Source organism: Homalodisca vitripennis, chromosome 4, assembly GCF_021130785.1.
Source record: "Homalodisca vitripennis isolate AUS2020 chromosome 4, UT_GWSS_2.1, whole genome shotgun sequence".
NCBI lineage: Eukaryota > Metazoa > Arthropoda > Insecta > Hemiptera > Cicadellidae > Homalodisca > Homalodisca vitripennis.
In genome coordinates this window covers 107,696,414-107,712,656 of record NC_060210.1, presented here as the reverse complement: position 1 = coordinate 107,712,656, position 16,243 = coordinate 107,696,414, and the positions used below count along the sequence as shown (strand labels likewise).

At 34.2% G+C, this 16,243-nt stretch overlaps 1 protein-coding gene across 1 annotated transcript in view; it reads right to left on the bottom strand.

Moving 5' to 3' along the window:
* Window positions 1-16,243, bottom strand: part of LOC124359932 (UDP-glucose:glycoprotein glucosyltransferase) — a 62,737-nt gene that overhangs the window by 15,433 nt on the left and 31,061 nt on the right. The window contains exons 12-16 of the mRNA XM_046813082.1: window positions 15,813-16,011; window positions 13,831-14,016; window positions 9,481-9,709; window positions 3,241-3,346; window positions 2,639-2,824 (exon numbers count right to left, since the gene is read on the bottom strand). Of these exons, the coding sequence (XP_046669038.1) occupies window positions 2,639-2,824; window positions 3,241-3,346; window positions 9,481-9,709; window positions 13,831-14,016; window positions 15,813-16,011 (906 nt within the window). The remainder of the gene's footprint in view (window positions 1-2,638; window positions 2,825-3,240; window positions 3,347-9,480; window positions 9,710-13,830; window positions 14,017-15,812; window positions 16,012-16,243) is intronic.

Sequence of the window (16,243 nt, the reverse complement as noted above, 5' to 3'; positions counted from 1 at the left end):
AGTTAGCACAGCAGCATCCCCAATCAGCGACATGATAGTATGCATCTGTACTCTAGGGGTCTCAGTCAATACATTCCTAATGGTCAGCACAGCAGAATCCGCATTCAGTGATTTGGTAATATCCATTAGTGCAGTAGAGGTTTCAGTTGATAATACCTTTCAGTCAGCACAGCAGCATCCATGGACGGCATCGTGATAATATCGGTGAGTGCGGCGGCAGCCCCAGTCAAAGAAACAAAAACACTATCAGGCTAAGTGCTGGTGCTCAGTGGCTGTTGAGACGTGTGATGATTTAAGATGAGGTTTTATATCACTCACTTCATCTGCAATAATCCTTCCTAAGTCTTTTTTCCCTTTTTTGATACATGCACACCGTGCTTTGCATACATATTCTGCTTGAAAAGTTACAAGTCCATTATTTTTAAATTACTTTTATCAGTGAAGGTCTTCCAGATATAATTTATTAGGAATATCTTATTATGTATTTCAAAACCTGAACATCTTATGTCATACCTGATATGTTTGCATTGCAGTTCATAATCACATAATCCAGCATCCTGTAAATGTTTTCAGTACTATGTTGTTACATATCATTGTAGCCACAATTAAACATAACTTTATCAGATGAGGTAAATTTGTCTAACTCAATACTATTAATTACACATTGTATTCCAGCATTTCGTTTAAACAAAACTTAAACTTGTAAAATGCACAGTTTTATTCATATGTAGCTTATTATTTATTCTTAAGCAGACCAGGTAAAGTGCTGCAGTGTTTTAGAACCTGGTTTGGAGAATTATTTTTCACTTTTATAGGTGACAAAGATGGTTTTGTATCCCCCACATCATTCCACTTTCCTCATTTTCACTAAAATTTACTGTTATTATATTTGCAGCATCAGGTCAATTATTTGATAACTACTTTCTTTACTTGATATAGTTCAGAGTCAGTACAGACCTCCTTCCAATAATATGACATTGCTTGAATGGTATTTAATTTTTTTTCCATAATGATTTGATTATTTATCAATAATGCATTGTCGTCAGGGAGAACACACTTCTTAGGCATTATATTGTCAAGGAGTAACTTTGCATGGAGTATTGTAAATATTCCACAGTCATGGTTGTTTTATTATTGTGAACACAAAGCTTCAAGTTGTGCCCAGTTTTCTTTAAGATTTTTGTTGACTGTGTTACTCAGTCATTGAAGGAGGAGCTCTTATTGTAAAAACAATTTTCAGTTATTTTCTAAAAGAAAACTCACAATTCTCCAATAATTTTTATATTTTAACATGAGGCCTTACGACATGAAAGATGCCATCGTCAGGTGTGAATCAACAATTTAAAACAAATATCAGCTGAGTAAAACTTAATACAAAATTTTTATATTGTTAAAAGTCAAATAAAATAAATATTAGTATATGTATAAAATGTTTGGTCAAAAAGAATTTAGTTATATTTTAAAGGAATGGTGAATTTTGAATCGGTCCAAAATCATTGTTTAATATTTTATCTTTACGTTTTTTTATGTATAATGTTTCATAAGCATTGAGTTCTTCTTGTTTATGGACTTGTTTTAATAATGTGAAGTGTTTAAAGGTGTGATTTGGTTCAGATGCATGTTTGGCAATGGCTGATTTTTCAGTTTGTCCGTATTTATAATATCTTTCGTGTCCCTTAAATCTTTTTTTAATGGTTTTTTGTCTGGTTAATGTAAATCTTATCACAATCTTCACAGTTAATTTTGTAAATGCCACTTTTTTTTCATCTAAAATTTTATCTTTTGGATTTCCAATTAGGTTATTTATCTTATTTGTTGTGCAAAATGTTATGTTCATGTCAACATGTTTTCTAAATACTTTTTTTATTTCTTTATAAAATGGACCATAACTCATGGATTGCCAGTTTCGTTTTTCTTTTTGTTCACTTTTTAAAGTAGTTCTTGATGTTTTTGATAAATTCTTCTTTTGTTTTTTTTTAATAAACTGTTGATTAATTTAGTTGAGTATCTGTTGAAAGCTGCTATACCTTTAATTCTTAGTTCCTTCATGTACCCATCGTGTTTTAAAGGTGTTGTAAGTAATCTATTAATCATTGTGTGGAAAGCAGCTCTTTTTTGGGAGGGTGGAGGGTGGATGGTTTGAATCGTGTAGTATGTATCTGTTGTTGCAAGTGGGTTTTCTGTAAATGTCATATTCTATGTCGCCATTATTCCTTTTCACTAATACAACTAAAAATGGCAATGATGAATTAGTTTCAATTTCAAAAGTAAATTTAATAGTCGGATAAAATGTATTTAGCTGGTTAATAACATTTTGAAGCTCTTGGTTTCTATTAAATATGGCAAAAATGTCATCTACATAACGTAACCACACTCTAGGGAAATAAGTCACATTTGGTTTGGCGTTTAATTTAATTTTTGCTAGGAAAATATTTGCAATAAAACATGATAAAGGGTTCCCCATTGTTGTTCCTTCAATAGGTTGATAAAACTGATTTTTGAATTGAAAAGTGGTTTGAGACATGCATTTTATCACTAATTATGTTTAAACTAGTCTTATGTTATCTTGATTTCAAGATACACCAAGACAAACTGGGCAGACTTATGATACATCTTAAATACAAACATTCAAACTTACCTCTTTAGAGGCATATCAGAGTGTTTGTCAATACAGTTAAGGAAGATTCGGATATTGCAGTTGGTGGTGTGCTGGAGGACAGAGAGTATTGGCCCAATCTTTTGAGCTCCTCTGGATACTGGGTCAACCACAACCACTACATCTAGAGCAGGGGATGTTCCTGACTGGGCTGACAGCTTGATCACACTACAACAATACATGAACAGTTGGTATTGTGCTTGAGGATAGTATCAGCTCCACCTTCTAACTATACACTTCATATTTATGTGAAGATATGTTAGCACAATACAACAGTAAATCCTCATTTTACCTCAAACCTTAATAGCATCAAAATATATAAAATTTCACACTCATAGTTCAGATTCAGTTTATTTTATATTTTAAAAAGAAGTCTTAAATTAAAATGGTTTCTTCTTGTATACATTTCTACAAATTTTCTACAAGAATTATATATAATTCAAATGTTATATAAAATGAATTCTTCTTAACTGAAACTTTAAACTTTTAATACTATGATTACCAAGTTCATAATATTATGTCCCATTTTACTAATAAGACTTTAAATTACTGAGAACTAATGCTCTAAAAGTCATGTGACTAACCTGTGTTCCTCTCCTAACTGCGGTAACTCAAACCTCGTACGATGTTGAGGCCTGGCTGCCAACAGAGCCACTGTCTTCATCACCATGTCACTTGTCAACTCTGCCTCTGCTCACAACATTGCACAGTTCACAGAATTGCCGTCACCAAGACCATAATTCTAAAATAGTGATGGAGGAAATTTGGATCTGGAATTGTATGGCTTTGTTTTTAAAACCTTTGTTTTGAGAACAAAATGCACATTATCATGTCTGCCTGAAGAAATGAAGTTTTTATGTCACATTTAAACTCATTTTATTTAGGATAATTCTAATTATTCACTTGAGTTTTGAGTATATTTCTTGATTACATCTGAAAATAGGGAATTAGCTAAAATTTAATTAACCCGATTTAAGAGAAAATAAACACTTAGCATAATGATTCATACATAAAAAACTGTATTAAAATTCAATCTTAATTTGATTGTAGTGTAAGAGATGTTAACAAATTTAAGAGGGACACATGACTACTTTTCTATGGACTAATATTATAAATACTATAATAGTCCTTCTAGCTCAATTGGAAAAAGTAGGCAGATTTTGTGACAGCTGACATATTATTAATTTATTCTCATGTGATCTACATGTCAATATCATGAAAACTGTTTATGGTACTTAGTACATTGTTTATAAAAAAGTTTAGGAAATGTTATGAGCATTCCAGAACATTTATTATTTTTTCTGGGTTTATAAATAACTGAGTTTTGAATACTTTAAAGTTTGAAATGCCATATAAAAACAAAATGGTCTACCAAGCTGGCCAACGAACTACGTCATGATATCTAGCATTCTGGAACACTTTTTTCCTTTTTTTGTTATCGTTTCTACAAGCCATGTTGTATAGCATATATACATATAAAAACTTTTGAAGGAGGGGGATAGATTCAGTTTAGGGTTCTGAGGGTAATGGTGGAGTTAGGAATTATTCTTAGGTTCTACCATAAGAACAATAATTGCAGCAATAGGTTGATTTTGTATTCAAAATCTACCTAATTAGATACTTCTTAGAGATTATAGGTAATTATTTCACACCTGAAGAATGAAAATAGTAAAAATAAAATAGTTTTTAAATTTGTATAAAATATTATATCGGCCTCAATCTAGCAAATGACCCATAACTAGTCGTTCTAAAATTAATCACTTAGTAATTTTTGCAGTCATCTTCTTAATCTAACTTCTTAACAAAAATTATATTTAAATAGGCACATCAGAATGTTTTACGGTTTAATTTGATGTATAATTTAATAAATAATAATAACTAGTATTTACACTCCAAAAGCATAAAGTTGCAATTCAAAAGTTGGTTGCTGACCCTTGTAAACAAGGACGTTTTACCCTCTCATTAGATACACCACTGTGTGCAGAAGTCCTTTCTCAAGAAAAACATTTGTTGAAACATCTAGAAATCTTGTAATAAATAAATGCATCTGTAAATGTATAAAGGCAATCAATGAAAACCGATTATTGACTGTAAGGGAGTAAAGATCTCAAAATTTACAACTGGTAAAATTTTACATGAAAATTTCAAAATACGAGGGCTGTTTTTTAAGTAAGGGCCGTTCTCCCGTACACGGTAGTAGTTCGCGTTCCTGCCGTAATGAGCGTGCGCCCCGCCTCCCGGCATTCCTAGCGAACAACTTCATGTCAGTTGCAGCTCTGTAGCTAACCTGTATGCATTACTGTGGATCTTTAAAATGTTTAAGATTATCGAATCACCCGCCGCGAGTGAGATTCAGTCAGTGATAAGATTTTTGACTGCAAGAAACATGTCGGTTGCTGACATTCACCGTCAGCTTTGTGAGGTGTATGGTGCCAAGGAAATGAGTGAAGGTAAAGTGCGGAAATGGGTCCGAGAATTTAAAGATGGCCGCGAAAATGTCCACGATGAAGATCGCTCAGGCCGGCCATTTGTGATCACGGGAGATTTGGTTACTGCAGTTGACGCAAAAATTCATGAGGACCGACGGTTCACAATAACCGCTCTCTCTATGGAATTTCCTCAAGTGTCCAAGTCAGTACTGTTCAAAATTGTGTCAGAAAACCTAAACTTTAAAAAATTGTGCTCAAGATGGGTACCCAAACTCCTCACTGAGGATCACAAAAAAAAGAGATTAAGCAGTTCTTTGACTTTCTTGACCCGCTACGACGAGGAAGGAGATGACATGTTGAGTCGAATTGTCACAGGAGATGAAAGATGGGTATCCCATATCACTCCTGAATCAAAGCAACAGTCCATGGAAAGGCGGCACACAACATCTCCAGTCAAAGTCAAAGCCAAGCAAACGCTGTCGCGGCGCAAAGTTATGGCAACTGTGTTCTGGGACAGGCGCGGTGTTTTGCTAGTGGACTTTATGCCGCGAGGAATGACGATTAACTCAGAAGTCTACTGCGCAACCCTGGCCAGTCTCCGACGCGCCATTCAGAAAAAAAGACGCGGCATGCTGACAAAGGGAATTCTGCTCCTCCACGACAATGCAAGGCCTCACACCGCTGCTCGGACACAGGAAATGATCGACTCTTTTGGCTGGGAAGTTTTGAATCATCCGCCGTACAGCCCCGACCTTGTTCCGAGCGATTTCCACCTTTTTCGGTACTTGAAAAATCATCTTAGCGGGAAGCGCTACAATGACGACGAAGAAGTCAAGATGGCTGTGAACTCCTGGTTGTCAGAGCAGGCGGCAAATTTCTTTAAAGAGGGATTTCAAAACTTAGTTTTAAGATATGATAAGTGCCTTAACAAACAAGGCAACTATGTAGAAAAATAAAAAAAAGTATGTAGATTCTGAAAATAAATGTATTTTGAAAAAAATAATTGTTGTTTATTTAAAAAAAAAAAAACGGCCCTTACTTAAAAAACAGCCCTTGTAAACCTTGTTTTTGCATTTCTGACCATTGCAGGCCTGCCAGACTGAGTGGCCACTTGAATAGTCTACACCATAGTCAAACACGGAAAAATCTTCAAAAATCTCAAAATTCCAAATTCACAACCGAAAATTTGAAATTTGTTCATCAGAATGCCCAAATTGCAACCAACAAAATTGATGAATTGGCAGTCATGTGCGAAGAATTAAATCCCGATGTGTTTATAGTATCTGAGCACGGTTTCATAGATGACAACATCCATCTTTTCAAAATTCCAAATTTTGAATTGGCAAAACATTTCTGTCGAAATCGTTTCAAAGGGGGCGGTGTGGCAATTTTTGTGAAAGCATTTTCAAAATTTGAACCTTTCAAAATTAACAACATGATTGAAATGAATTTTGAAGCCGAAGGCATAAAAATCACGTCAAACTGTTTGGGAAAAATAGCAGTCATCGGGTTATACAGATCACCCAATGGCTGTAGCAACTCCTTTTTTGAAAATTTTGAGCGACTTCTTAATGACCTGTTTTTAAATTCTGTGAAGTTCCTAATAATGGGAGACTTTAACATTAATGTAATGAATCCCACCGACCCCCTAACCCAGCGGCTTCGCGATGTTTTAAATTCTTTCAATCTAAATTGGTCCGTGAATTCACCGACACGAGTGACCGCTACGACGAGTACTGCCATCGACAATGTTGTCACAAACATTCCTGACATCACAGTCTCTGTTTTGAACTCTGCAATCTCTGACCACTTTGCGCAGGGGGCCGTGATCCGTGGGTGCAAACTTGAAAGTCAAAATTCAAAATTTAAAATTGCAAGAGTGATTCGGCCCCAGAACATTCGCCACTTAAACGATGTTTTGGAAGCTGAGCCCTGGCAATTTTTGGATAACTCTGGAAGTGTCGATGACATGTATGCGGCATTCAGTGATAGTTTCAACTATTATCTGGATGTTGCTTGTCCGTTCAGAAGGACCAAAGTCAGTCACGCGCCTAAAAAAGGCACGTGGTTGACAAAGGGAATTCTTGTATCTCGAGAAAAGCTTAAATTCTTTCACAAAATTTTCATTGGAACCCAAAACGAACATTTCAAATTTTTTTTCAGAAATTACCGAAGGATTTATAAAAAAGTCATACGAGCTGCTAAAGCCTATGATGTTAATAAGGCCTTGGGTAACTGCGAAAACTTCTCGAAAACAGCTTGGAAAATCATAAACGACTTTTCTCGTGATACACACCAGATAAAAAACACAAAAGAAATCGCAATTAAAATTGAAGACAAAATTGTTGAAAACCGAGCTCAAGTGGCAGACGAATTTAATAAATACTTCTCTTCCGTGGCTACAGTGGGTTCGGCATTAACTGAACCTCGGTTTCACGGAGGAGATGCTGTTGTATCGGTTGCATCCATGGCCATGGCTCCTGTGTGTGAAGGGGAGGTTGCACGAGTCATACAGGGACTCAACTCAAAAAAATCTTGTGACGCAAACGGGATGTCAGTGTGGCTACTCAAACATTGCTTCAGGCATATATTGAGACCACTCACAAAATTGATCAACTTTTCTTTTGAAAAAGGAACCTTCCCATCACTTTTGAAGACATCCAAAGTCATTCCGATCTTCAAACAGGACGATCCTTGCCTTGCAAGCAACTATCGTCCAATCTCAATTCTTCCAGTCTTCAGCAAAATTTTTGAAAAAATTTTCTATGAAAAGCTTGCAAGCTTTCTAGAAAATAACAATATCCTAAATCCGGAACAATTTGGATTTAGGAAAAACAGATCCACAATAGACGCGGTGAACAATCTTTTGGACAATGTTGTCGATGGATTGGAAGGACGAGAACATGTGCTCAGTATATTCCTCGACCTATCCAAAGCGTTTGACTGTGTGCATCATGAAACACTTTTGCTCCAGTTGGATAAATGCGGCGTTCGGGGTCTCTCGCACTTATGGCTCACTTCTTACCTCAAGGATCAAGACCAGTGCGTTGAGGTATCGAACGTCGTCTCAAACAAAATTAAAATGACCCATGGTGTCCCTCAGGGCTCCATCCTTGGGCCTCTTTTGTTCCTAGTTTACGTCTGCAGACTGAATTCAGTGATCCAGCATGGAAAACTGGTTCAGTATGCTGACGACACAACTCTCTGTATCAAAAACAAATCAACTCAAGACCTGGAAATCACATCCTTCATGGAACTGAATGCATGCATTCAGTATTTTGCTGAATTGAACCTGAAAACAAATCATTCAAAAACAAATGTCATGTGTTTTAGCCTCCGACAAAATGATCACGAAGTTCAGCCTGCCGTGTTTGTGGATGATGTGCTTTTAGAGGAAACTAACTCCACAAAGTTTCTGGGAATGTTCCTAGACAGAGGACTGACCTGGGATGATCATGTTGACAATGTATGTGCTAGAGTGGCCTCAGGCATATATGCCTTGCGGCACCTGGCAAAGTTCTGAAAATGGCATATTTCGGCCTGATTCATCCACACTTTGCGTATGGAGTGAGACTCTGGGGAGGTTGTGCCAAAAACAAAATGGAAAGAGTTTTCAAGCTCCAAAAAAAGGCAATCAGAATCATTGCAAATTTAAATTACAGAGAGTCGTGTAGGGAATCTTTCAGGGAGTTAGAATTGCTGACTTTGCCCTGCCTTTATGTTCTGGAGGTGATCATGTACTGCAAATCAAAGTGTGATTTGGTTCGTGGCGATAGCGTTCACCACTATGAGACGAGAGGCAGGGACAACTTCCGAACTCGGCAATACAGACTGACATTATCACAACATCTCCCTCAACAAGTTGGTGTCAGACTAATAAACAAGCTCCCTGAAAGTGTCAAACTTTCCGCCAATCAACATCAATTCAAAACTCGTCTTAAACGCCTTTTGGTGTCCAAAGCGTTTTATTCTGTCGATGAATTCATGGTCAGCCGCTGGGATGTCTAAATCTAAATTTAACTTGGATCTGAAGTCAGTTTGAATGTGTTTGAGTGAATGCATGAATTGTAAGTATGAATGTGTTTTGAACGTCTAAGCCTGTGGTTTATCTTACTTACTTCTGACTTTTGCAATACAATGTCCATTGTCAAAATGCAATAAAGAGATTGATTTGACCATTTCATCTGAGTATAGAGTTAAAAGCTCAATGTATCAAAGAGATTATCTCAAGCAGAATGGAGTCAGATTTTTTTTTAATTGGACCGGGGATGATTGGGGTTGTAGTTAATCCAGTCTAGATGTGAGCATGTGTTGCAGTATCTCTATAATTTCAGTTGAAACATAGATGACCCTGAGAAAAACATGATATTCACTTAATAAACACAGATAACTTACCATCCATATTCTTGGTGAGGGCCGCATATATCTTGTCGACATGAGCGGACATGCTGAACCTCTCGAGCAGACTGTAGTCGTCTGTGGTAAACTGTTCGTCTGTTTCAAGAGGTCCCAGCACTCGCCCGTTACACACCAGACCACGAGCCCCAGCAGGAAACCCTAGTATTCTACTAGCCAGCTGGCTGTGTAGCTCAAGTGTAGTAGAGACACTATCCCAGTCCACATCCTACATGTACATTACAAAATTCGGAAAAAGTACATCATTATACTCTGACAACATATATCCCTATTAGGGATACTAGCTCTTGGATTACTTGTTTTAATTTCCATCTTTGCTTAACCAGCACACCTTGCCTGCATTTTCCTGATAAAGACAAAACAGGTTGTGAATGTGGCATTTGGATCATTAAGCCTAATGTGATTAAGACACTTTTTCAAAAAGAATTACAACTTCTTCATTTTTTGTACGACTCCTGAGAAAGTAATAAATTCTTGGCTTATATTCATCTAGAGAATACATATATAGGATTTCCTAATATATATATATATATATATATATATATATATATATATATATATTTTAGTTTAATTTTGATGATACATTAATATTGGCATGATTTTTAAAACGTTTAGTAATTTCTCTAGTAAAATTGTTGTAGGAAACAGATATCCCTTTTCAGGTTTTTTGCATTTAAGTCTGTTAGACAGTTGCTCTAGAATTTCTTTCAATAATTTTCTTTTGCTGTCAATCATTTAAGTTTTGTAGCCATTAAATGATTAAATTTCTTTAATTTTCTCTACTTATTTTTTATAATTTTCCATTGATAAAGGATTATGTAAGAGCCATTGGATTAAACTTTGAAAAGCTTCTCTTTTTGTGAAGGGGGAAGAAATGAATCAAATGGGGTAAATCTGTTGTTTAGTGTTGATTTATATATATATATATATATATATATATATATATATATATATATATATATATATATATATATTATATATTTATACATATATATACAGGGTGATTCATGAAGTTCTCCCCCCACTTCTACAGCACATTGTACTAGCAAAAATAATGAAAAAAATGTTATATAAACATAGGTCCGAAAACGCTTCGTTAGCGAGTTACAGCTAGCGAAAGATTTCACCTGAATTCCTGGGTAAAGAGTAAAATTAAAGCCATACTGAACTTTTGGAAAGGTTAATTAAGTAAGAAATATCGTGGATTCTTATGTATTTTTACCTGATAAAGCTAATAAAATAGGTTTCAGAACTGTACCTGTAGTAGTTTTTGAGGGATTCAGGGTTAAATGCAAAAAATTGGGGGCACGAAACAATGTTTTTTTAAGTTTGATGTACAATAACTTTGTTAAATTGGTAATAAATACATAAAATCAAACAAACATTAATTGTAGATAAATTAATTCTGAGAAAATTGATATAATCAAAGTCTAAAATAAAACAGAAATAAGTACCAAAAAATCGATTTTATTCAGTATAATACATTACTAGTTTTAGCAAAATTAATCAGGTTGGGCCAACCGTACGCACCTTTTTATAATAGATGTTCGAAAATGAGGGCCATCATTATCAATACATTTTGCAGCACGTTTGTGTATTGCTTTTGTTGCGTTTCTTAATTTTTCAGGGACTTCCCTGTATCTGCACAGCCGAATCCATAATAACGGGCAATTAATTCATCACGAGAATTCACTTTTGTCTTGTATACAATGTCTTTCATCCATCCCCAGATGCAATAATCCAATGGAGATAGATCTGGTGATCTTGGTGGCCAAGGGTGAGGCCCTCCACGACCAATCCAGTGTCCAGGAAATTGATGATTAAGTAAGCAGAAACGGCACGTGAAAAGTGGGGAGGTGCTCCGTCATGCTGGAAGTACAAATTTTGTCTGAGATGTAAAGGAACATTCTCTAAACAGCTGCGCCAACTCTTCTTGAAGGAAATGCAAATAGAACTCAGCATTTAGGCGTCCAGGTAATATGAAAGGTCCAATCAGCCGATTGTGCAAAAGGCCACATCAGGACATTGACGCTAAATCGGTGTTGAAAGTTCTGTTCCACTACCTCATGTGGATTTTCTTCTGCCCATGAGTGTTCATTGTGAAGTTAATGACACCATCACGAGTGTGAATTGTGCCTCATCCGTAAACAAAATACGCTTGTAGAGTTGATTATTATTATTCAAAAAGTTGCAAAACTCCCAAGCGAAGCGGACCATCCCCTAGCTGTAGATGTTGAAACTTTCGTTTATGAAACGGATAAAAATTTGTTTCGATTAAGTGACCCTCCACACCGTTGACTGCGAAACTACTCCTATCCACCTAGAAATACGTCGTGTACTTACACCTGGACTGCGATGAACATCATTAATAACAATATCATCATCAAGTTGGACAGCTCGTTCATAATTGGTTCTAGTACTTGGTAGTGATCCTGTTTCCCGAAGAGTACGAAAAAGTTCCTGAAATTGTTTTGGTAATCTGGAATCCTCCTATTAGGGTAACGTAGTTCATATTCTTCTACAGCAGCTCTAGCATTACCATTACAGTAACCCAAAATAAAAACCATATCAGCGTTATTCCTCTGATGTAAATAAGTAAGGCATTTTTTCGCTGAATAAACAATTGAATTATAACTCACAGAAAAATTGCATTTAATAACACGATTCACAGAACCCGATCTCCTGCTGTAGCTTGCAAAACACCCACTAATACACAGTTCTAACGTAACAGTACAGAATACCATTGTTGATCAGCTGTTATTCGTGCGTTACAAACTTAGAAATTAATAAAACAAAAAACTGCATTTCGATGATTAGTAAACAATAATGGGAAAATGTTTTGCTTCATTTATTTTCGAACATTTGATGTAAAGTTTTATTTTAAAAAAATACATCGTAATAAAACATGATATTTTTATTTTACAAAACAAATTTATTTAACAGTTAATCTTGTTTTCTCAATTTATCTCATCATTAAGGAACAAACATTTTGTTTTTGTTTTATTTTAACTAAATACCGTACGGTATTTCTTTACAGCTAGTAATGTATTATACTGAAATAAAATCGATTTTTTGGTACTTATTTCTGTTTTATTTTAGACTTTGATTATATCAATTTTTCTCAGAATTAAATTCTCCACAATTAATGTTTGTTGATTTTATGTATTTATTACCAATTTAAACAAAGTTATTGTACATCAAACTTAAAAAAAAACATTGTTTCGTGCCCCAATTTTTTGCATTTAACCCTGAATCCCTCAAAAAACTACTACAGGTACAGTTCTGAAAACCTATTTTAATTAGCTTTATCAGGTAAAAATACATAAGAATCCACGATTATTTCTTACTTAATTAACCTTTCCAAAAGTTCAGTATGGCTTTATTTTACTCTTTACCCAGGAATTTCAGGTGAAATCTTTCGCTAGCTGTAACTCGCTAACGAAAGCGTTTTCGGACCTATGTTTATATATAACATTTTTTCATTATTTTTGCTAGTACAATGTGCTGTTGTAGAAGTGGGGGGAGAGAACTTCATGAATCACCCTGTATATACATATATATATATATATTTTATATATATATATATAAATTTTATATATATATATATATATATAAAATTTAAAATGTCCAGTTGTATTCTTTATAATTAATAAATCTAGAAATAGGGGTTGTTGTGTTCTATTTCACAATTGAATTTTATAGAAGGGTAAAATTATTGTACTTTATTTTTTTCTGAAAATTGATTCCATAAAAATTGTAGCATGCCTAATCAATCCTAGCAGGATTTTTGTGTGTGTAGTGTATGTATAAATCTTTGGGACTCAATTTTAATTTTTATTTTATTTTAATATATTTTTGGAATCTGTTTCTTTAAAATGTTATGTTATATATTAACACTTATAAAATGGACTTGATTTGAAAAAAAATTATTTTAATATAAAACTCAATATTAATTCAACAAAATTATTTAATGGAATTTTAAAATAAGGTAATTTTGATTATTATATGAATTATAGTAATTGGTGAGACACAACCGACTTTATAACATCATTTAAAATAGTTATTTAAAAAATAATAATAAAGGTATCATACACCTTAGAACCAAACAAATAAAAAAGATCAACAGTTTTTGTGTGGTTTTTGGCGGAGGAGTTTAATCTAGTATTTCAACATAAAATGATCTAACATAATCTTATTGTTTTGTATAGCTTGAAAAATTATATAAATTCAATTCAATTCTCTGTATAGTATAAAATATCATATAGAGTAATTTATCTTCAGAGCAAAGTTCTTATTAGATAGAAGCTTTTCTACATCTGACAAAATTACCTTGAGGCCGTAAGCAGCTGGATGTCTGTCTCCGAGCTGGACAGCCTCAGCATCCTGCAGTATCTTGTCCAGTGTGGTTGCTGAGGGGTCTTGTTGCAGGGCTGCCAACACAAGTTTATTGATGGCCTGGTCAGCGTCAGGGGCAGAGTTGATTATCAGGCTTACACGGATACGCCCACTTGACTTCTGCAACATCAATCGATCATCCACATTTATATGTATCCATTACTCACAGACTGCATAGGTAATTATAAGAACCGTGTAATATATTCATAATTAAGATACTTGTGTTTGTTGTTATTTTGACTGACAGTAACAATAATTATCACTGTTAGTTACTGCATACCAAATAAACCAACACCTTAAATGATTGGATTAGAGGATGTGTTATTTACAATTCAAATATACTAAATTTATTTCAGTTTTTTGTTTTAAGCAGTTTGGAGAAAGAATATATGTGCAAATTCCAATCAGTGTACGTTTAGTACGTAGGTAAATGGACTTTCTGATCAGCCTATAAGACATATGGGCCGACCAATTTCAAGTTGTATTTCAATTTTTTCTCTAACAATATTTTTATCTTACAAGATTCATTGCCCTTCGACATATATTGCCCACTGGCCTTCGTTTTATAAATTATGTATGTATATATATACTAGCTGAACTAGCCCGACTTCGCTGTGGCTTGGTTATTACATGATTAATATAACACAGCTAATTTGCTGTCTTGCTTGGTCTCGTTCTCTAAATGCTTCACCCACAATTTCGTAGGTTTTGCAAGTGTAAGAGCACTTCTGATTCGAGTGAATTATATTTCCATCGCTAATGTTGAGTTTACCTTGTTGATATGATTAAGGAAATCTGTCTAAAAGTCTGTATTTATCGCCATTGTAATTTACTATAGTCTTTGCATTTCTTGTTCCATAGTTGATTTTGTCTGGTTTCACAATCAACGAAGTACATATAAATACACAGGACAGAAAAGCCTACTTCGGTCAAAATGCAACTGAGATGGGTTTTATAATTGATTTTAAGTGTATAGTAAAAGTTTGATAGTAACCTCATCTTGTTATAACATTACAGTACTAATCAAGCACTGTATACTTAATATTAGCTGAAATTTAGAGTTAAAATTATATTTTTACTATAATTTTAAATTTTTTTATCTGGATATTTTATGCTCTATGCTAAACAGCGGTTGCAGAAAAGTTTGATACAAGAAGTGATGTTACTGCTTACTCGATACCTTCAAGACAATAAATGTAAACAAATTGAAAATTGTGGATAAATTAATTAAACAAATGGTTGTACTGTTATGAAACTATGTTAAACAGTACAGGTGATTACATTTAACAGGCTCTATAAACGAATTCAACACTTTATCTATAAAAAAACCTTAAATTCACAATAAACAAATTAATGTCTATTAATCGAGATAAAAACTATCTCAACTTTTAAGTTGGACCAAACAATATATATACAAAATTTAATTGAAATTGGTTTTCAGTGGTTTTGGAGATTAGAGTAAACGAAAATCGTGACTCGAGGTTTTTATATACAAAGATATATATATATATATATAATGCCACTATGAAATAATTCTGAATAACAAACTTCCGCACTAACCATCTGGACCAAACAATATATATACAAAATTTAATTGAAATTGGTTTTCAGTGGTTTTGGAGATTAGAGTAAACGAAAATCGTGACTCGAGGTTTTTATATACAAAGATATATATATATATAATGCCACTATGAAATAATTCTGAATAACAAACTTCCGCACTAACCATCTGGACCAAACAATATATATACAAAATTTAATTGAAATTGGTTTTCAGTGGTTTTGGAGATTAGAGTAAACGAAAATCGTGACTCGAGGTTTTTATATACAAAGATATATATATATATATATATATATATATATATATATATAATGCCACTATGAAATAATTCTGAATAACAAACTTCCGCACTAACCATCTGATCTAGAGCGTTGGAGAGCAGTTCTCGGTGGTCGGGCTGGCTCAGATCTGCTACGAGCCAGTACGTGAGTGGCTGCACTCCGTCAGTGTGGTGTTTGCTGGTCACGTATGTAACAGACTCACCCAGCTTGGCCGCAACCTTTACCAGGTCCAGGTATCGGCTTTTTTCTGTATTCAGTATCCTCTCGTTTAATCTACAATCAATCGTTTTGTGTCAGCACAGTTAAACTATATTGTATTTCAAAGATAAACTTTATTAAATAGAATTAAAGCACAAATAAATTATTAATTTTTTCAATTTGTACAATTACAATGTAACAATTATATCAATTACTGGGCTTTGCTGATTAATGTGGGTTTTATAACAGTATTTTTTATTGTATTCTTCAATACAATGTATTGAATGTTTTTAATTCGTCACTTGAA